The sequence below is a fragment of the Microcaecilia unicolor genome, chromosome 3, assembly GCF_901765095.1.
Source record: "Microcaecilia unicolor chromosome 3, aMicUni1.1, whole genome shotgun sequence".
NCBI lineage: Eukaryota > Metazoa > Chordata > Amphibia > Gymnophiona > Siphonopidae > Microcaecilia > Microcaecilia unicolor.
The window spans coordinates 75062515-75083693 of NC_044033.1; the positions used below are offsets into that span (position 1 = coordinate 75062515).

Here is a 21179-nt window from a genome sequence, read left to right on the forward strand (position 1 = left end):
ACGTATTTTGGCGAATATTGGTCACTAATTGAAAGAACTTTGACTACAAGATTCAAATACATACAGGTAATAAGCATACCATTCTATAGCATGGTTACTGTTTGATTATATGGCCACTGCTATCCTTGATGTTAATTGTGGATAACGGAATATTATTTGTGTACTAATAATATAAGAGTGTATATTATGTGTGAAGGTTAGAGTGAGTGGAGTGAATGAAGTATGGTGAAGAGTGTTTGGGTTGTAATGTGGATTTTATGACAAGTAAATGGATAATGAAGTGAAATGTTTAAGTGCAATATTTGAATAAAGATTTAATAGTAAATGAACAACCGTTGTCTTGGACATACTAGTAAAAAAGGCCCGTTTCTGAGACCAATTTAGTAAGGTAGTTGTTTTCTGAAATTAATGTTTTGAAAGGGATATTTAGGATAATTGTGTATGTGATACAGAGACTGTGTGTGTGTGTGTGTGTGTGTGTGTGAGAGAAAGTGAGGGAGGGTGGGGCGGACTGGGAGGTTGGTTGCTAGTGTCTGTTTTTGTGTTATTGTGTGTTTCTCTCCAAGGGGGGGGGGGGGGTGATCTGAGAGGGTATGGCAGGGGGCTTGGAGGGTGGGTCAGGGTTTTTTCTTTTGGTGGGGGGGGGGGGGTTGGCCATGTTGCTTGCTCGTATTACTGTGGTGTGGTTTTTCTTTTGTTTTGTTTTTGTTGGGGGGGGGGTTGTGGGATGTCTTGTACTGGCAAAGTGGGATGAAGTGTTGTGTGGCTTTGAGGGTGGTTATTGTTTGTGGGATGATAGAGAGATGGAGTGTGCATCTATCCATGTTCCACATGAGTGTATGTGTTTGTGAGTTTTTTTTTTTTTTGGGGGGGGGGGGGTTGTGTGTCCGTGTGTGTTAGTGAAAGGTCATGTGTGTCACAGAGCTATATTGTGTGTGTGTGTGTGAGAGAGTGTGTCTGTGTGTAACAGAGAAAGTTTGTGTGTGTGTAAGTGAGAGAGGGTGGGGTGTTCAGGTTCCCCCTCCCTCTCTCTTTCTCCTAGTTTTGGGGTCTCTCTCCCTCCCAGTTTCAGGGTCCCTCCCTCCCAGTTTGAGAGCCCCCCTCCCAGTTTGAGGGTCCCCCTCCCTCCTAGTTTGAGGGTCCCCCCTCCCTCCCAGTTCTAGGGTCGTCGTCCCTCCCTTCCCTTTCCAGCCGTACTCCCTCCAAATGTGTAAAATCATCTTCACACTTACCACGTCGAAAGCAGCGTTAAAGGCGTGCAGCCTTGGCCCTTCTCTCTGTGTTAGCTCTGGTCTTGCCCTCATTGCGGAAACAGGAAATGAGGGCGGGACTAGAGCTAACAGAAAGAGAAGGGCCGAGCCTGCACGCCTGGGGGCGGCGACCTGGGGGTGCCTGGCGTTGCGGCGAGGGCGGCAGGGGCGGGGCCTGATGCTGCTGTTGTTTGACCTGGGGGGGCGGCGAGGGCAGCAGGGGCGGGCCTCGTTCTGTTGACATACCCGGAACTACGTGACGTCGGTCTAGTAGCTGGAGCCAGAGAGCAGGAATGCCTCAGCCATGCAGTCAGCTTCAGAACGTTGGAGGTGGGTTTTATTATATAGGATATATAGAGACAATTGTGTTATTCACTGGACATTATTCACATACACGTATGTGTGCGTATCTATATGTATACATACAGGGTGAAGCAAAAAAAAAAAAAAAGTAACCCCCCCCCCTACAGTTTTTTGCTGTTTTCTCAGCAACTGCTTGGAATTTCAGCGTGAAATTTACAGCTTTATTTGTTATGTACTTTTATGTGCCGAGTGGAATGAGATTATCTTCAAATATGGCGAAGTTACAGACTTTTTAGCTTAACCACCCAGTGATTTTCATGCGCTCAAAAATGTTTGCACTGTAAAACTACAATTATTTGAAAAAAAAAAAAAAGAGGTATCAGCTTACTGTTAATGACATCCCAGTGATGTAGACTTTTATCTAGGGAGTAATGTTGGAGGCCCATCACAAGCTCCACCCAAAGCCGCAAACAGTCGCTGAACTGGAGGAAGCACTGCAGATGATCTGGGACAGTCTGCCACAGGGACCGATTGACGAAGTTGTTAAGAACTTCCCAAAGTGACTGAAGGCCAGGGTTAAAGCTGAAGACACTTAGAGCATTCACAGTGATTGCGAAATTCTGACATTGTTTGAATGATGTTTTTTTATTTTATTTTAGCTGAAATGATAACCTAGAATAGAACATCTGATCAGTACAGGAACTTCTGGGAAGGTGTGGCTAAGTTGCTACTTAGCAGTAATCTCTGATAGCAGATTCGGGACCCTGTTGCAGTTGTTAAAAAGGCTCTGTTACAGCTATGATCAGCTGATGAAATTCATGATGAGTTCTCATTTTATAATCTTGGTCAAGTCCCATATTTCCCTCCGTGTAACTTGTTAACATAAAGTATAGAGGTAAGAGGCATATTCAGTCTTGCTTACTGCTTTCAGGTGGCCTAAGGGATAACAAAGGATATAATTGTTATTCTTTCTGTTAATAAGGTTCCCCTTCAGTTTGAGGCCCAGGGAGGAATGTGTTCAGTGTGTCTGGAGGCTCCCTGCTGACTTCCTCACTCCTGAGGCAGTAAGAGGAAGGGTGGTGACTCAGGCAATGGATTTTTTCGGCTGGTGGGGCCTGAGCTACCCCCCAAGCCATTGAACTGGTATTGCAGCTTTGGAGGGGACCTGAGCCCAAAGGAGGGGTCCCAGGTCTCCAAGGCCCCTCCTCTCCCGTCCCCTATGACTATGCCACTGATTAAAGGCACAGCATCTTCTGATCTCCTGCCTCTAGGTCCCACTCTCATCCCTTCCTCCCCTTTATCCCCAGGTCCGTGATCTCTCTCTCTCTCCCTCCCAACTCCACTCCCCAAGTCCAACACCTCTCTTTTTCTTCCTTCCCTCCACCCCAGGTCAATTATCTCTCTCTCGCCCTCCACTTTCCTCCATCCATCCTTCTCTCCCTCAATTCAGCTTCTTTCCCCTCTCCCTATTTCCTCTTCCCCTTTGCACATTCAATATCTCGCTCTCTCAGCTTTTAGCCCTGCCCACAGTTCTCTCTCTCCCCATCCACCCCCAGCCACTCAAGGTTCGTTCTCTCTCTCTCCCCCTCCCCTACTCCCCCTCCCCGGCCACCGGAGATGCTCTCTCCCTCCGGGCCACCTGAGGTTCTCTCCTCTCTCCCCCTCTTCCTCCCTGGACCACTGGTGGCTTTCACCCTTCCCCTTCCCATCAGTTTACCTTTTCAGTTTGCAATAAATCTTTGGCCTTACAGCAGCTGTACTGAAAAGCTGCCTGCACCTGGCCTTCTCTATGACCTTTCCCAAACAGGATGTTGTGTCAGAAGGGGGCGGGATGGGTCAGAGGGAAGGCCTGGTGCAGGTCCTAGGCAGCTTTTCAGTACAGCTGCTGCTGCAGAGCCAAAGACTTACTGCAAACTGAAAAGGTAAACGGGTGGGAAGGGGAGAGAGAGCTGCTGGAGGTCCAGGGGAGGGAGGGAAGAGATGCTGGACCATACTCAGTGGGGGGAGGTGCAGGAGGGAGGCAGAAGGTCATTTTTTAAACATTCTTACGAATTACTATTAATATTCAATTATCTTAAGTATGATGAGTAAATAAGTATGTAAAATGTCTCATTGAAATTCAAAGCAGATGCTGAGAAAACGGCAAAAAACTGTTTCTGTTTTGAAGGCTCCAGTGTTTGAAACAATAGCCGCTGGATTTAAACAGCCTGATATTATTGACTGTATGATGAGTGTGCAAGCTTTCTGGGAGGTTGAAGTGGTCATTTATATTTTAAAGAGCATTGTGGCCATTATTCACTGAATTTTATTGTGGGACTTAAACAGTTACATGAGCTGTTTCCAGGAACTTTAGTAATAAAGTATAAATGACTTGGCAGAATCCAGAATCCAGACTGGATGGGCCAATTGGTCTTACTTGCCATTTGCTGTGTTACCGTATAAGGGTAGCATTTTGTATGGTAGCCCAGGTAATTTTTTATTTTATGGTCTCTTCCTTCACTTTGAAATCTCCAGCAACTGCATATTGTGCTTTTGAAATTACAAAATCATGTAATGACTAGGGCTGCATTTTGATTACAAATTTTAATTGTGATTTTATTATTTATTTATTTATTTCCCACTGCAGCTTCTTGTGACTCTGGGCAACTTAGTTAACTTTCCATTGCCCCAGGTACAAAAAAAGTACCCATATATAATATGTAAATTGCTTTGATTGTAACCACAGAAAGGAAGTACATCAAATTTCCTTCCTTTCCCTAAAGGACTGATAATCTCCCTCCCACCTCCAGATCCAGCATCTCTCTTTTTCTTCTTTCCTTCCCGCTCCTGTTCCCCCTGGTCAATTACCTCTCTCTTTCCCTTTTTCCTGGGGTTCATTCTTTCTCTCTCTCTCTCTCTGCCCCCCTCCCACCCCCACCTCCATGAGCAGTGACACTTCTTCTTCTACTTCTATCCCTCTGCCTGTCGGCGTACCTCAGGGTTCTGTTCTTGGTCCCCTCCTCTTTTCTATCTACACTTCTTCCCTTGGTTCATTAATCTCATCCCATGGCTTTTCCTACCATCTCTATGCTGATGATTCCCAAATCTACCTTTCTACCCCTGATATCTCACATTGCATCCAAACCAAAGTTTCAGCGTGCTTGTCTGACATTGCTGTCTGGATGTCTCAACGCCACCTGAAATTAAATATGACCAAAACCGAGCTTCTCATTTTCCCCCCCAAACCCACCTCCCCGCTCCCCCCGTTTTCTATTTCTGTTGATGGCTCTCTCATTCTCCCTGTCTCCTCAGCTCGAAACCTTGGGGTCATCTTTGACTCTTCTCTCTCCTTCTCTGCTCATATCCAGCAGATTGCCAAGACTTGTCGTTTCTTTCTTTACAACATCCGTAAAATCCGCCCCTTTCTTTCCGAGCACTCTACCAAAACCCTCATCCACACCCTTGTCACCTCTCGTTTAGATTACTGCAATCTGCTTCTTGCTGGCCTCCCACTTAGTCACCTCTCCCCTCTCCAGTCGGTTCAAAACTCTGCTGCCCGTCTCGTCTTCCGCCAGGGTCGCTTTACTCATACTACCCCTCTCCTCAAGACCCTTCACTGGCTCCCTATCCGTTTTCGCATCCTGTTCAAACTTCTTCTACTAACCTATAAATGTACTCACTCTGCTGCTCCCCAGTATCTCTCCACACTCGTCCTTCCCTACACCCCTTCCCGTGCACTCCGCTCCATGGATAAATCCTTCTTATCTGTTCCCTTCTCCACTACTGCCAACTCCAGACTTCGCACCTTCTGTCTCGCTGCACCCTACGCCTGGAATAAACTTCCTGAGCCCCTACGTCTTGCCCCATCCTTGGCCACCTTTAAATCTAGACTGAAAGCCCCACCTCTTTAACATTGCTTTTGACTCGTAACCACTTGTAACCACTCGCCTCCACCTACCCTCCTCTCTTCCTTCCCGTTCACATTAATTGATTTGATTTGCTTACTTTATTTATTTTTTGTCTATTAGATTGTAAGCTCTTTGAGCAGGGACTGTCTTTCTTCTATGTTTGTGCAGCGCTGCATACGCCTTGTAGCGCTATAGAAATGCTAAATAGTAGTAGTAGTAGTAGTAGTGACACAAACTTGGTGGTGAGCAGCACTAAACTCTTCTTGTGGCTGCTGGAGCTCACTGCCTCGGCCATAGATTCCACCGGTGGCCCCTCCAGTTCTCCTTGTGGATTTGCAGCTCATTTCCCTCTCTCCACCCGGGGGTTCAGCATCTGTTCCCTCCCTACCCCACCAGCCTACCTTAAAGGTGGTCTTCTGTTGGTCCCCAGCTGCGGCAGCATTGCACATACCAATACCAATGCGATACTTCTTGACCACTGTTTTCCCGATGCTAGGGTTCAACGTGGTGTACATTAATGGAAATAAAAATGAAATAAAACAACAACAATCTAGCTGAACATAACAATCAGAACAATATCAGTAAGAAAAATTAAGCCCAGACAAATAGAAATGTTTTCTTCATCTTACGAAAATAATTTTGTTCAACTTGAATCATTAATGGAAGAGAATTCCATTGTGGGGATAATAACAACTGAGAAAATAGTGTTAATTATCCTCACAAGGCACATACAACTAAAGAAAGGGGGTCTTCTCCAAAGCTCTTCCTCTGCTGTGTCCCACCTCCTTTGACACCACTACCTGTTTTTGCATAGGTGGGTCTAGGCAGAGGGAAAGCTTCAGACCAGGTTGTAGGCAGTGTATGGGCAACGCTGCCGCTGCTGGGGACCAACATAAGGCCACCTTTAAGGTAGACCAGTGTGGGTGGGGTGGGGGGGGGGGGGTGATGATAAATTGCGGATGGAGGGAAAGATGCCAGATTGTACCGAGGACAGGGGTTGGGAGTGGAAGAGAGCAAAAGAGATGTTTTGATTAGACAGGAGACTCTGCCGTATGATAAATTTTTTTTTAAATTGCAATTGATTTTTAAAAAAATCACGATCAATAATACACAGATTTAACTGCAATTAACTTGCAGCCCTATTAATTACATGAAGAGTTCAGTAGGTAGAAGGGCCATAGCGATTAGACCCAGCTTAATTTTGGTAATGGTAACTAGGTTTGCTGTAATAATGGCAAAATTAATCTTAACATTGGTGTGTAATTTTTGATACTCTCAAGATGTTATCTTTTTAATTCAATCAAAGCTATCTTTTTCCAGATAATAGTGAAAAGTCAGTTGGCGTGCTTTGAAGCCTTTTGTAACTTGTCTTATCAAGAAACTACCTGGCAGCCATAAGGGGGTAATTCTATAAAATAATTTTCACATGTATGTGGCTTGTTTGTAAGATTCTAACTGGCATAAAAAGTATGTGTATTGGTGTGGAGATGTGTACCTTTCCTGTAAGCATGTACAGGGGTGGAGTATGGGTAGATCTTATGAATACTTGCATAGATTATAAAATAAGTTAATTTATGCATGTACTTAGATAATCTTGGTGTGGACATTTGCATCTGCTGGAGTGCAGATGTGAATGTCCATTTGTGTAACATAGGTGCAGTTTCTGCTGCTTATTCTAGTATTTTAAAAAAACACCTAGGTGCCTGTCTGTTTATAAGTAAATGCCTATTCCATATCATCAAGCTGATCAATCCATAGACTGGTGGGTTGTGTCCATCTACCAGCAGGTGGAGATAGAGAGCAAACTTTTGCCTCCCTATATGTGGTCATGTGCTGCCGGAAACTCCTCAGTATGTTCTCTATCTCAGCAGGTGGTGGTCACACACAGCAGCAGCTCTGGCTAGGCCTCCAAGCCTAATTTTTAGGTTTTGTTGAGTGCCTGGGGTTGAGGGCTCTTTTGAGCAAGTGCAAACCTGGTGGTGCCAGGTCCCTCCTTTTCTCCCCCCTCCCGCTGGCTCCGTTTACAAAAAAAAAAATTTTGAACGTCCTTAAAGGCGTTTATTTCGACGTTTATTTAAGCGTCTATTGCAGCTACTCACTGGGACACCAGGTCGTTACAACTCGGAGCGGACAGCAGGTAATTTTTACCTTTTTATAGCGGGCAGGGGGTTCCCCGATTCTTCTCCTCGTGGCATATGGCGTCGGAGGGCGAGGGCGCAAAGGGTCGCTCCCCGGGTCGCTTGAGCGCTTCTAGAGGGGATGCGGGGGTCTTAAAGCCTGATTCGCCCTTGTTGGGTGACAGTTTCGTGACCGATGAATGTCCCGGTCCTTCCTCCGGCGTGGCGGTTTTTCCCGCCATAAACGCCCATCCCCCGCTCCTCGCCTCCGCCATCTTGGCCGGCCACGCGGCTCGGACGGCTTCTTCTTGGGCCGCCCTTGAGGTTGGAGACATTAATGCCATGAACGCCCTTAATTTGGGCGACGGCACAGAAGCGGCTAAAGTTAAGAGCCGTTCTTCCCGCGCGGCTCCTTCGCGGAGTTTCGCGCCGGACGCCATTTTGGATGCGCAGCATGTCTCTCCCCCGCTATTGCGAGCGCCGGTTGAGGGTGCGCCTAGGGCTGTTGCCCAGGCTGCGGAAGTGCACAGTCTGGGGGGTTTCTCCCCCGAGTTTGTTTTGCTGCTGCATCAGGCCTTCCTCCTGCACAACGCTGCCCCTGCTCCCTCGTCTGGTAAAGAGGTTGAGGTTCCCAGAGGTAAACGCCCTCGGGTTGATTCCCAGGCCTTGGAGGAATTTGTCTCCTCCGATGTAGATGAGGGCAGCGTGTCTGAGGTCTCCCAACGGTCCTTTGCGGATTCCTTGGAGGAGACGGATCCCCGCTCGGATGGAGCGGATGACCCCTCTGCAGCGCGGCTTTTTCGCCCAGAGGATTTGCCCAACCTGTTGTTACAGGCCATGGACACTTTGAAGATTTCCTCTCCGGAGGACGTCTCTCCCTCAGCCCCTGTTGGCTCTGCCATTATGCTGGGGACGAAGCGCCCGCCTAGAACCTTCCACGTGCATGATGCCATGCACACCTTAATTTCGGCTCAATGGGATGTCCCGGAAGCGAGCCTTAAAGTGGCTAGGGCTATGTCCCGCCTCTATCCTTTGGCTGTGAGTGAACGTGAGGCCTATCTGTGGCCTACCGTGGATTCTTTAATCACTGCGGTGACTAAGAAAACGGCATTGCCGGTGGAAGGTGGCACGGCCCTAAAGGACGCCGATTGGAGGCGGCCTTAAGGTCGTCCTTTGAGGCGGCTGCTTTAAGTTTGCAGGCCTCAGTTTGCGGCTCCTATGTGGCCAGGGCGTGCCTGACTATGGTGCAGCGGGCTTCCCCCTCGGATCATTCCTTGAGGGCTGATTGGCCGGCCCTGGAATCGGGCTTAGCCTATTTGGCAGACTTGCTGTATGATGTCTTGAGAGCCTCAGCTAAAGGCATGGCTCAGACAGTCTCTGCGCGGCGGTGGCTTTGGCTGAAACATTGGTCTGCTGACCACGCCTCTAAATCCCGCCTGGCTAGATTGCCTTTTAAAGGCAAGCTGCTCTTTGGGGTCGAGCTGGACAAAATCGTGACCGATCTCGGCACGTCTAAGGGCAAGAAGTTACCAGAGGTCAGGGCTCGGGCTAGTGCTCGTCCCGGTACCTCCAGAGGACGGTTTCAGGAAGCCCGTCGGTACCGCCCGGGCAGGTCGGGTTCTTCTGCCCCCTCTTCCTTTAAGAGGAATTTCTCCCCCAAGCAGCATTCCTTTCGCAGAGACCGCCGTCCCGGAGGTGCTCCCTCCGGTCCTCCCCCAGGGTCTCGTACCCAATGACGGGGTCTTGGTCCACGCCCCAGTGCAGATTGGAGGACGGCTGTCCTCGTTTCTGGGCGAGTGGACCACAATAACTTCAGACGCTTGGGTGCTGGAAGTCATCAGAGACGGCTACAAGCTAGAGTTCTGCCGACCCTTAAGAGACGGGTTTGTACTCTCTCCCTGCAAGTCTCCGGTCAAAGCTGTGGCAGTGCAGCAGACTTTGGACAATCTGATCCGCCTGGGTGCGGTCGTCCCGGTGCCAGAAAATCAGCTTGGCAAGGGGCGTTACTCCATTTACTTTGTGGTACCAAAGAAAGGAGGTTCTGTCCGGCCTATCCTCGACCTCAAAGGGGTCAATCGGGCCTTGAAAGTGCGGCACTTTCGCAGGGAGACTCTCCGCTCTGTTATAGCGGCAGTGAAGGCAGGGGAGTACCTGGCATCCTTGGACATCAAGGAAGCATACTTGCATATTCCCATCTGGCCTCCTCATCAACGCTTTCTGCGTTTTGCAGTCCTGGGCCGACACTTCCAGTTCAGAGCCCTCCCGTTCGGGTTGGCTACTGCTCCGCGGACCTTTTCCAAAGTAATGGTGGTCATAGCGGCCTTCCTGCGAAAGGAAGGAGTCCAAGTCCATCCTTATCTGGACGACTGGTTGATCCGAGCCCCCTCTTATGCAGAGTGCGGCAAAGCTGTGGACCGGGTAGTTGCTCTTTTGAGCTCCCTGGGATGGATCATTAACTGGGAGAAGAGCCAGCTGCGCCCGACTCAGTCCCTGGAGTATCTGGGAGTTCGATTCGACACCCAAGTGGGCAGAGTGTTCCTGCCAGACAATCGGATTGTCAAACTTCAGGCTCAGGTGGACCAGTTCCTAGTAGCCTCTCCTCTTCGGGCTTGGGACTATGTGCAGCTGTTGGGCTCTATGACGGCCACGATGGAAGTAGTGCCCTGGGCCAGGGCTCATATGAGACCACTACAACACTCCCTGCTGCAGCGCTGGACTCCGATGTCGGAGGATTATGCTGTGCGCCTTCCCTTGGATCCAGCAGTGCGCAAGGCGCTGAGCTGGTGGATGCAGACAGACAAGTTGTCTGCGGGAATGCCTCTGGTGACCCCAGAGTGGATTGTCGTCACGACGGACGCCTCGTTGTCGGGCTGGGGAGCCCACTGCTTGGGAAGGACAGCGCAGGGGCTCTGGTCTCCTGCAGAGGCAAAGTGGTCTATCAACCTCCTGGAACTCAGAGCCATTCGGTTGGCGCTTTTGGAGTTCATCCCGGTACTGGTGTTGAAGCCTGTACGGGTCCTGTCGGACAATGCCACGGCTGTGGCCTATGTCAACCGCCAGGGAGGTACCAAGAGCGCCCCTCTAGCCAAGGAGGCTATGAATCTTTGCCAGTGGGCGGAAGCGAACCTGGAGCAGCTTTCAGCGGCCCACATTGCCGGAGTCATGAATGTCAAGGCGGACTTTCTCAGTCGCCATACCTTGGAGCCCGGAGAGTGGCAGCTATCTGCTCAGGCGTTCTTGGACATCACGAAGCGCTGGGGCCAGCCGAGCCTAGATCTGATGGCGTCATCGGCCAATTGCCAAGTGCCGCGCTTTTTCAGCAGAGGACGGGACCCTCGATCCCTGGGAGTAGATGCTCTTCTCCAACAGTGGCCGACACAAGAGCTCCTCTATGTGTTCCCGCCCTGGCCCATGTTGGGCAGGGTGCTAGACCGGGTGGCAAAGCATCCCGGCAGGGTAATCCTGGTGGGTCCGGATTGGCCCAGACGTCCCTGGTATGCGGACTTGATCAGGCTCTCAGTCGACGATCCTCTGCGGCTGCCAGTGGAGCACGGCCTGTTACATCAGGGTCCCGTGGTGATGGAGGATCCCTCCCCCTTTGGTCTTACGGCCTGGCTATTGAGCGGCAGCGTCTGAGGAAGAAGGGCTTCTCAGACAAGGTCATCGCCACTATGCTGAGAGCGAGGAAGCGCTCTACTTCTACTGCTTACGCCAGGGTTTGGCGTATCTTTGCAGCGTGGTGTGAAGCAGGCTCACTTTCTCCCTTCACTGCTTCAATTTCTTCAGTGTTGGCGTTCCTGCAAGAAGGTCTGGAGAAAGGCCTGTCGCTCAGTTCCCTTAAAGTCCAGGTAGCGGCTCTGGCTTGCTTCAGGGGCCGCCTGAAGGGTGCTTCCCTGGCTTCGCAGCCAGATGTGGTGCGCTTTCTCAAGGGAGTTAATCACCTGCGCCCTCCTCTGCACTCAGTGGTGCCTGCGTGGAATCTCAACCTGGTGCTAAGAGCATTGCAGAAGCCGCCGTTTGAACCCTTGTCGAGGGCATCTCTGAAAGACCTGACGTTGAAAGCAGTCTTTTTGGTGGCTATCACTTCAGCCAGAAGAGTTTCCGAGCTCCAGGCGCTCTCATGTCGAGAGCCTTTTCTGCAGTTCACTGAGGCAGGAGTGACTATTCGCACAGTGCCTTCCTTTCTGCCCAAGATTGTTTCTCGCTTCCATGTGAATCAGCAGCTCTGTCTCCCTTCCTTTCGTAGGGAGGACTACCCAGAGGAGTACTCTGCTCTTAAATATCTGGATGTGAGACGAGTCATCATCAGATACTTGGAAGTGACCAATGATTTCCGGAAATCGGATCATCTGTTTGTCCTGTTTGCAGGTCCTCGTAGGGGTCTGCAGGCTGCTAAGCCTACAGTGGCAAGATGGGTCAAGGAAGCCATTGCAGCGGCTTATGTGACCGCGGGGAAGGTGCCGCCTCTCCAGCTGAAGGCTCACTCCACGAGAGCTCAGGCGGCTTCGATGGCAGAGGCCGGATCCGTCTCCTTGGAAGAGATATGCAAGGCGGCAACTTGGGCTTCGGCTCATACATTCTCCAAGCATTACCGTTTGACTGTGGCTGCACGGGCGGAGGCCCGGTTTGGAGCTTCAGTATTAAGGTCAGGGATTTCAATGTCCCGCCCTGGGTGAGTACTGCTTCGGTACATCCCACCAGTCTATGGATTGATCAGCTTGATGATATGGAAGGTAAAATTATGTATAATCATACCTGATAATTTTCTTTCCATTAATCATAGCTGATCAATCCATAGCCCCTCCCAGATATCTGTACTGTTTTTATTCTGGTTGCATTTCAGGTTCAAGTTTAGTCTTCAGTTACTTCAGGAAGACTTCGTGTTCAAGTTTTTTTTCACTTGGATTCTTCAAGAGTTAAGACGAGTTTGTGTTACAGTGAGCTGCTGCATTCCTCTCCCCTCCGTTTTACGGGGCTGGATTGAGACTTAAAATTCTGCCGGCACTCCCTCCCGCTTCGTGCGGCTGTAGGGCAGCTTTGTACCCCTCCCGCTTCGGCGGTGTTAGGGTCAGTCAGCTCCTCCCGCGGTTGCGGTTGCAGGATAAGCCAGATCCCCCCGCATCGGCGGGTGTGGTGTCCCTCCCCCGCTCCGCGGGGATGAGCTGGACGGATTCCCCTCCCCCACTTGTGTGGGGATGAGCTGGGTTAATTCCCCTCCCCCGTTTCGGCGGTGGTGAGCTGGGCAGAGTGTCCCTTTGTGGGTGTAATTCTCTAAGTGCTGAGTCCTGCGGATGGAGCTTTGATATCGACATACTGAGGAGTTTCCGGCAGCACATGACCACATATAGGGAGGCAAAAGTTTGCTCTCTATCTCCACCTGCTGGTAGATGGACACAACCCACCAGTCTATGGATTGATCAGCTATGATTAATGGAAAGAAAATTATCAGGTATGATTATACATAATTTTACCATTGCCCTCTTAAACTAGGTGCCCCCATATAAAATTATGACTCTCTTTATGTCTGTGTTTTCTTTTATAGGATGTCTACAAACCCGTTGTGAAACCACAAGAAGTAAGGCTTGATCCTGCCCAAGGCAAGTATGTTCAGAGATGGTGAAATACTACACATTCTTGCATTTAAATTTAAATGTACTTTTGTTATTGATTGTACTTAACTAATTATATGGTTATTTTGCTGGTTTGCCTTTCAGCGAAAGGTGACAAGCATAGTAGTCAGATGTTTAACCACAGAATAAATGAGATGGTAAAGTGGAAGGCCTTGAATAAAGGAGCATGCTTGTGTTTTAGTAATACAGTATGTTTAGTTGGTGAAATAAGTGCTTATGAAAAGATTGACAACACTAGGCACCAGGTTGTCTTCCATTTGTCCAAGGACCATGTCCAGCAAGGGCTGCGGCAGTGCAGGTGTCCTTGTGCCACCTTTTCGGCATGTCACTTCTGTACCAGAAGGACTCCCTTCAAAGGAGGGAGAGTAGTTCACTTTCTACGCCTATGCTAATATTTGTCAAACATTAAACATGGAACCCATTGGAGGTGTGGACCAATGAAGTCTCTGTGGATGGCCTGCCCAGATCATGACCCCAAACGTGTTTTGAAATTTAATTTGGTGTCGCAGCCACAGTTTGCTGCTGCGTGGCTAGAGCAGTGCCAGGTAGTGCCAGACTGTGACAGTAGGTTTACCGCTGTGGACACAAGTCCCATGTGAATTTGAGAACTGCAGCTCATTTCACATAGCAGGACTGTCAAAAGTGACATGAACACAGCTTCATAGCATTTGGCCAATTCCCTTGAGCTATCCAGTCCCTCACAGTAGCAAGCATCTGTAAAAGGAAACCAGGTAACAAAAAGAAATCATTTCAGAGGAGTTGATTGAAGGACACAGTTTGCAGGAATGAGTGCCCCATTCCCCCCCCCCCCCATCCTTTGCATTCGATGTGGAGTACATTGTTCAGTTGTGTGCTGAAAGAGACTATTTCACCTCTTCTCGTGCCACATAGGTACTCACTTCTCAGGGGGATTGGGAATAGTAATGTTGATGAGGCAGCAGTCATGATGAGAATAATGGTCCATGTGTCTATACAATTAGCCAGGTCTAGTAATACAGCACAGAGCAAGGGTCCTGTTCTCCCAGCTACTAGGGTATGCAGGCATGTTCAGGTGTATTTTACATAGGCATTATTATAATCTTTGTTTTATTCTCCATTCCTTTATGAGTAATTCTTAACATTGTATTAACTTTATTGGCTGTTGCCACACATTGACCTGATGATTCCAAAATCCTTGCATTCGTTTTGTCCTGTCTTTCTTTTTTTTTTTTTTTTTCTTGGAAAGTACCCTAGAGACCTCTCATACTTCTAGCTCCTTCTTTACCTGTTTTTAAATCTATGCTGAAAGCTCACCTTTTCACTACTGCCTTTGGCACCTAACTGCTACTCATTTGCTCTCCTCCTCCCTGTTCCTCTCTACCCTGTAATTCCCTTGCCTATAATGTCTTGTCTATCTGTTTTACCTAGATTGTAAGCTCTTTGAGCAGGGACTGTCTCTCTGTGTCAAGTGTTCAGCGCTGCGTGCGTCTGGTAGCGCTATATAAATGCTATTAGTAGTAGTAGTATAGTACTTGTGTACTACTGAGGGAGTGGGAGTGATCTTGGCTGGAATACAAAATCCATATGTGAGGAATTGTGGGGAGAAGTGCGGAGGGCATGGGGACAGATTGATAGGATATCGACACTGGCGCCTTTGAGATGGGAGCCAAAATTTGGGGCAGGGAGAGAAAATACCATATTTGCGCGGTGGGAGCAAGTGGGTATCATGAATTTCCGTGCTGTGCTGCAGTGGGGGGGAGGGTGAAGAGTTTTTTGATATACTGTGCTCCATGTATGGTCTGCCCGGGGGGGGGGGGGGGGGTGAGACACATCCTTTCCTATATACAGATTCAACATTTTGTGGAGACATTGGGTTGGGGGAGGGGGAACCCTCAGGAGACGGAAAGTCTGGAAAATCTATGGCTTTTGTTGAGGAAGGTGCCCAGACCAATATCAGGGATATATAAATATTTTAGGGGATGTGATCCCAGACCATTTGGCTTTCAGGGGGCCTGGGAGGAAGATTTAAATTACTGTTTTTCTGATCAGGAGTGGGAAGTTATTTGTGGGGAGGTTCAGAAAGCTTCGGTATGTGTTTTGGTACAGGAAAATGCATATAAAGTCTTATCCAGATGGTATTACACACCTGAGAGATTGAAGCGGATGTACCCTGGTACATCAGACATATGCTGGAGGTGTAAATCCCAGCTGGGTTCTTTTCTACTACTACTACTATTTAGCATTTCTATAGCGCTACAAGGCGTATGCAGCGCTGCACAAACATAGAAGAAAGACAGTCCCTGCTCAAAGAGCTTACAATCTAATAGACAAAAAATAAATAAAGTAATCAAATCAATTAATGTGAACGGGAAGGAAGAGAGGAGGGTAGGTGGAGGCGAGTGGTTACAAGTGGTTACGAGTCAAAAGCAATGTTAAAGAGGTGGGCTTTCAGTCTAGATTTAAAGGTGGCCAAGGATGGGGCAAGACGTAGGGGCTCAGGAAGTTTATTCCAGGCGTAGGGTGCAGCGAGACAGAAGGCGTGAAGTCTGGAGTTGGCAGTAGTGGAGAAGGGAACAGATAAGAAGGATTTATCCATGGAGCGGAGTGCACGGGAAGGGGTGTAGGGAAGGACGAGTGTGGAGAGATACTGGGGAGCAGCAGAGTGAGTACATTTATAGGTTAGTAGAAGAAGTTTGAACAGGATGCGAAAACGGATAGGGAGCCAGTGAAGGGTCTTTTCTACATATATGGTGGACCTGCCCAAGAGTGGTTCCCTTCTGGCAGGTTGTTATGAAAGCATTAGTAATATTGATTGAATCATCATTGGTGTGTAGTCCTGTGGTATGCCTCTTGGGTTTGCATAACGAGCGGGATTCTTGGGAGAAGAGCAAATGGCTGCGGTGGGGGTTGGCAGCAGCCAAGTGCCTTATAGCACAGTATTGGAAGAAGGTAGACCCCCCGACATTGAGTGATTGGAAATGCAAATTGGGTCAGTTAATACAAATGGAGCGCCTTACGGCTTATCGCAGAGATGGGGTTCTGCGACATAAGGGTGGGTGGGCTCGATTCCAACAGTGATTACTACGCATTTAGGCTGATGGAGAATTAGAGGATGTTGATGGGCTTGGAAGGGGAGGGTTAAGGGGGGGAGGGGGTGAGAGAGCGTGCCTCAAAGAACCAAGGGGCATTCAGAAGTTATGAAGGGGTTGGAGGGTTGGGAGGGGGGTGGCGCATATTATTGGTGCACAGTCTATTTGGGGTGTGGAAGTTGTTTAAGGGACTAATTTATAACAAATAATGGAGAGGAGTTCAACTAGCTGATAAGCTTGAGTGTGCTGTATTAGTCTAGAAATTGTTAGCCCCTGTGTGGGCATGAATGTGCAGGATGTCCTCTTTCTGAAAGTTAACTGTTGCAAAATTATTATAATAAAAATTTAAAGTGGAAAAAAAGAGCTTACAGGAGAGCAAAGTATATTAATTGGGACCTTCTATTAAACCCATCAAAATCAGCTGCTAACAAAGAAGAGATTGCCTTTTGTGTTTTGAGACTTTAGTGGGAATAAAGAATTGATTCAGATCATGAGAAAAAGTTGGGAAATCATGTAGTTGCATCCTGCATTTAGAGATATCCCATTAAGGATTTCATTCACACATAGTTGAATGAAGAATTTATTAGTCTGGCAGTGCACCAGAAGAAAAAGAGAGATATGTTATGTGGACATTTCAAAAGTGGGGTTTGTCAGATTTGTAAGTTGACCATACAAGGAAATGGGTTTGTGAATCCTAAGGATGGCAAAAAATATTACTTGATAGATTTCACAACCTGCAGGACTGAATTTGTAATTTATAACATTGTTTGGCCCTGTCAAAAACTTTATATAGGGATGACGAGCTTAGACAATGGATGTGTGATCATAATTCAAATCTGAAAAGAAAAAGACTGCAAGAACCAATGGTAACTCATTGCATTGAGAATCAGCATATTTTGAATGACACCATCCCAGCCAATTTGAGAGGTGGTGATTTGTTTAAAGCAGAGATAAACCTTTTGGATTCATAAGCTTGGTTGTCTTGAACCCAATGGATTGAATAGTTGCATTTATTGGAGTATATTTTGAAAATTCATTTCTGTAGTAGAAAGTACACAGTCATTGTAAAAGTGCGGGCATCGACACTTTTTATGATTGACTGCAAACCATTTTTATTCCAATCATTTAAAAAAAATATAGCACTTTAACAACCTGCAGCCACAGGGTGGCAGCATTGGATTATGTTCAAGAAAATTTGTGTATTTACAAGTAAAAGAACACTAGATGGTAGCAGTTTCATTACACAGGAGCTGGCGTTTTAGTTAAATAAGTGCCATTTTTAAAATCAGCCTGGATTCAGTTAATACAATGCAGAGTGAGTATGTATTTTCATCTGGAGACTTTCTAGCATTCCAGCAGAAGTTAATGTTGAATAATTTGCTTAGAGCATCAGGATAAAATCTGTAGTTTATGCTTTGATTAGTCTATGACACTCTTGATGTTGTACATAGATCTTACATGAGAATATTAAGAATGATGTCTAGTGATTAGCTTTAGTGAGACCCTTGAAAATATTCATATAGAGAAGATGAGTAAGATCTTAGATTGTACTTTTTAACAATTATGTGTTTGTAGCTTTAAAACAAGATTGTGAGCATTGGCGTTAGAGAGCTGCACGGGAACGGGGTTTGCGGGATTCCCGTGGGAATGGAAGCAGTTCTGTGGGGTTCCCGTGGGGACGGAAGCAGTTCCTGTGGGGTCCCCGCGGGGACGGAAGCAGTTCCTGTGGGGTCCCCGCGGGGACGGAAGCAGTTTCTGTGGGGTTCCCGCGGGGATGGAAGCAGTTCTGTGGGGTTCCCGTGGAAGTATAAGCTACACCTGCACCAGCCTCTCATCTACCGAGTACAAAGTTCTTTGAGTGCTGTCTCCTCCTCCTCTTCCCCCTTGCTTTAACAGCACAAATGTAGAAAGTCTTCCATTAAGGAGGTGGTAGAGACACAAATGATGATGGAATTCAAAAAGGCATGGGATGAACACAGAGGATCTCTAATTAGAAAATGGAAGTTATAAAAAACCTAACCTTAAATGGCTGCATGTATGTGGATGTGTGAAGTAATGCTTAGATGGCAACTCTGGCTGTGATTAACTAGGGCCAATACCGGGCAGACTTGTATGGTCTATGTCTAATATATGGAATTCTGGTTTAGGATGGGCTGGAAAGGGCTTAGACAGCAACTTCAGTGGCTGGAACATAAGGACAGTTCTGGACAGATTTTTATGATCTGTGTCCCATAAATGAGAAGACGCATAGACTGGAGTGGGCTTCAACGACAACTCCAGCAGTTGGAACATAAGGATAGGGCCAGATAGACTTTTATGGTCTGTGTTCCAGAAACACAAAAAAAAGACCATAATCAAGTATATAATATCACATTCGTTGATTTAATCATGAATTGATAATGAGTGTGACTATTGGGCAGACTGGATGGACCATTCAGGTCTTTATTTGCTGTCACTTACTATGTTACAATGAATCCTCTTTGCTACCAGGCTGATGAGCAGACCTCAGCTCTGACACAGGCAAGAGCATTGGATGTCACCTGACCTACTCACGCTTGCATGTGGTGACCTCTCAGCACACAGTGCCAGTAAATCAGAGACAAATCTTACATGTACACATCAGAGTGTTCCAAGTTTCAGCTTCCATTCCTTCCTTGCCTACAGTGCTGTGGCTCAAATCCAGAGAGAGACTGAGGGAGCTGACTGGAATTTTCTTTTATGTACCATTAAATTCTTACAACGATGTGTGGGGATGGGATACATTTGTGCGGGGACGGATTACATTTTTGCAGGGACGGGTGGGGATGGGTAAGATTCCAGCGGGGACGGGTGGGCACGGGTAAGATTTCAGCAGGGACGGGCGGAGATGGGTAAGATTTCTGTCCCCGTGCAACTCTCTAATTGGCGTGCTTTGAAAAAGACAGAATTTGTGTTTAGCATGCTTTAAGTCAGTTTGTGAATACACTTATAAGGAGATAGTATTTATGTTCTAGTATGATGTGGTGTGGAGCTCTTTAAAAATGTCCTCTGTATGAATGTTTTGGGAAATTTAGCATCTGGTTATGGTATTCAGTACTTTAACAATATTCAGCAGTTTTTTTTAGTTTTTAGTGTTTATATCTGGTTCAACAGCGCTGTTAAGTTGAAAGATATAAAAAGTCTGGGTATTCAAATTTGGAAAATGTGGACCCAGAGAGCATTTGGATTTATTGCATATTTTTAAAGAGACTGCATCAATATTGGGCATGCTTTAGTTTAATGTTCATCTTAAAGACAATGGTTTTCAATTAATGTATTGAATGCCAATCAGCAGATAAGCAATATTTCTTAAGATTTTTTTTTTTTTTTTTTGGGGGGGGGGGGGGGGGGGGGAGACATGTCTAACATCCATATTTTGCCTCTGGCGATATAAAACATTAAAAAAATTCATAAATAGAATTTACAAGATAATTTATAGATAATTTTTTTGGACCTGTAGTGTCTAGCAATGGTATATTTTAAACAATGCTATCAGAGTGTTTTATAGATTTGATTACTTATATGAAATTAGACATTATAGTTTTCTGACATTTAATTACAAGATTTAATATTTATTAAAAAGGTAATTGTATATTTACCAGGAGGTGTATGAATATGTTTTATTCTTGATTGTTGGTATATAATAGTTGTATGACTAATTTAAAGATCATGTGGCTGGAATTTTACCATGGGAACTATCTCTTATTAAGATTGAATAAGTTCATACATTTTATAAGATTGCCTATTTATTTCTATATTTTGTTATTTCAGATAAAGTCAGCTTTGACTGAATTAAGCAATATTGTGGTCTGATTATGTCAACGGTAAACCCCAGATGAAGTCCGCTTTTTTTTTTGTGGGGGGGGGGGGGTGGGGGAAACGGGTCCCGTTGGGATTATATTTGGACATGTGACCAGTTGACCTCTGAATGGATATTTAGAGTGTACAGAAGTTTTGTACTGGAAACTAATGAATAATTTTTACAGGAAGAGATTTTGGAATAAATTTTAAAAAACGTTCATATATATATGCAATCCATTGTTTGAACTCATCAGTAAGATTTTTTAAGCTATGAAGGTTTTGTAGATTGGATTTTGGGGTTTTTGTGTATTTAGCATTTATTGGGATGGACTACGGGATCCTTATGTTCTTGAAATGGATGGAGTAACTATTTACTCCATTATTCTTCTGGGTGAGAACTCTTCTTTGCTAACACAGCAATCTCCTCAGTATGGTCTCTACCATCTTCTTGATTGGAGCCCAACAGGAAGAAATTTTGCAATGGCAGGAAAATTGCAGGATGCAGCTTCTTCTTACAAGGCCAAGGCTGAACATTTCAATTTTAGAGCTCCTGAAGAAGATGGGTAGCACATTTCCTGTTGTCTCTGCTGAGGAGCTTCCCTCCCTGTTTTCAGCCACTTCTCAGCATGGCAGCAGCCTTGGAACCTGCTGATGTGTTTTTTGTTGAGGTTCAAAGGGTCACACTCTTTGTAGCCTAGGCATCTGCGAACATCTCAGATGTACATCACTTGACTTCTTACCATCGGAAGAGGAAAAAAGTCTGATTCTTCTGGAATGAAATGCCACCCTTAGAAGGAAGAGAATTTGGGCAACATCTGCTCCAAAACCTGGGAGATGCTGCTCTGTGGGGCTTGAGAGGAATTGGAGAACTGAGCCCTCAGGATTAAACTCAGGTTCCAAATTGTAGTCTTTCATTCTCCGCTTCCTGGAGGACTGCATCCCACCCAGAGGAGCTTCTGTGACTCGGTCATAGAGTCAGTCTCTGCCCTCTGGGGGACTTGTGAATTTATCTTCATCCCATATCTCTTCTAGAGGAAAAATACTTGAAGGATGGACATAAGTCTCCTATGCATTACCATGCGCTGTGTCGCCTGAAAAGGAGAAT

General features: G+C 46.7%; 1 protein-coding gene across 2 annotated transcripts in view; it reads left to right on the forward strand.

The window, feature by feature from the left end:
* The window catches only part of NSL1 (NSL1 component of MIS12 kinetochore complex), a 102970-nt gene that overhangs the window by 29285 nt on the left and 52506 nt on the right, over nt 1-21179 (forward strand). The window contains exon 4 of one of the 2 annotated variants that reach the window (XM_030196051.1): nt 13100-13154. In XM_030196051.1, the coding sequence (XP_030051911.1) occupies nt 13100-13154 (55 nt within the window). Of the gene's footprint in view, nt 1-13099; nt 13159-21179 lie in introns of both variants that reach the window. The other variant, XM_030196053.1, reaches the window with a different exon arrangement.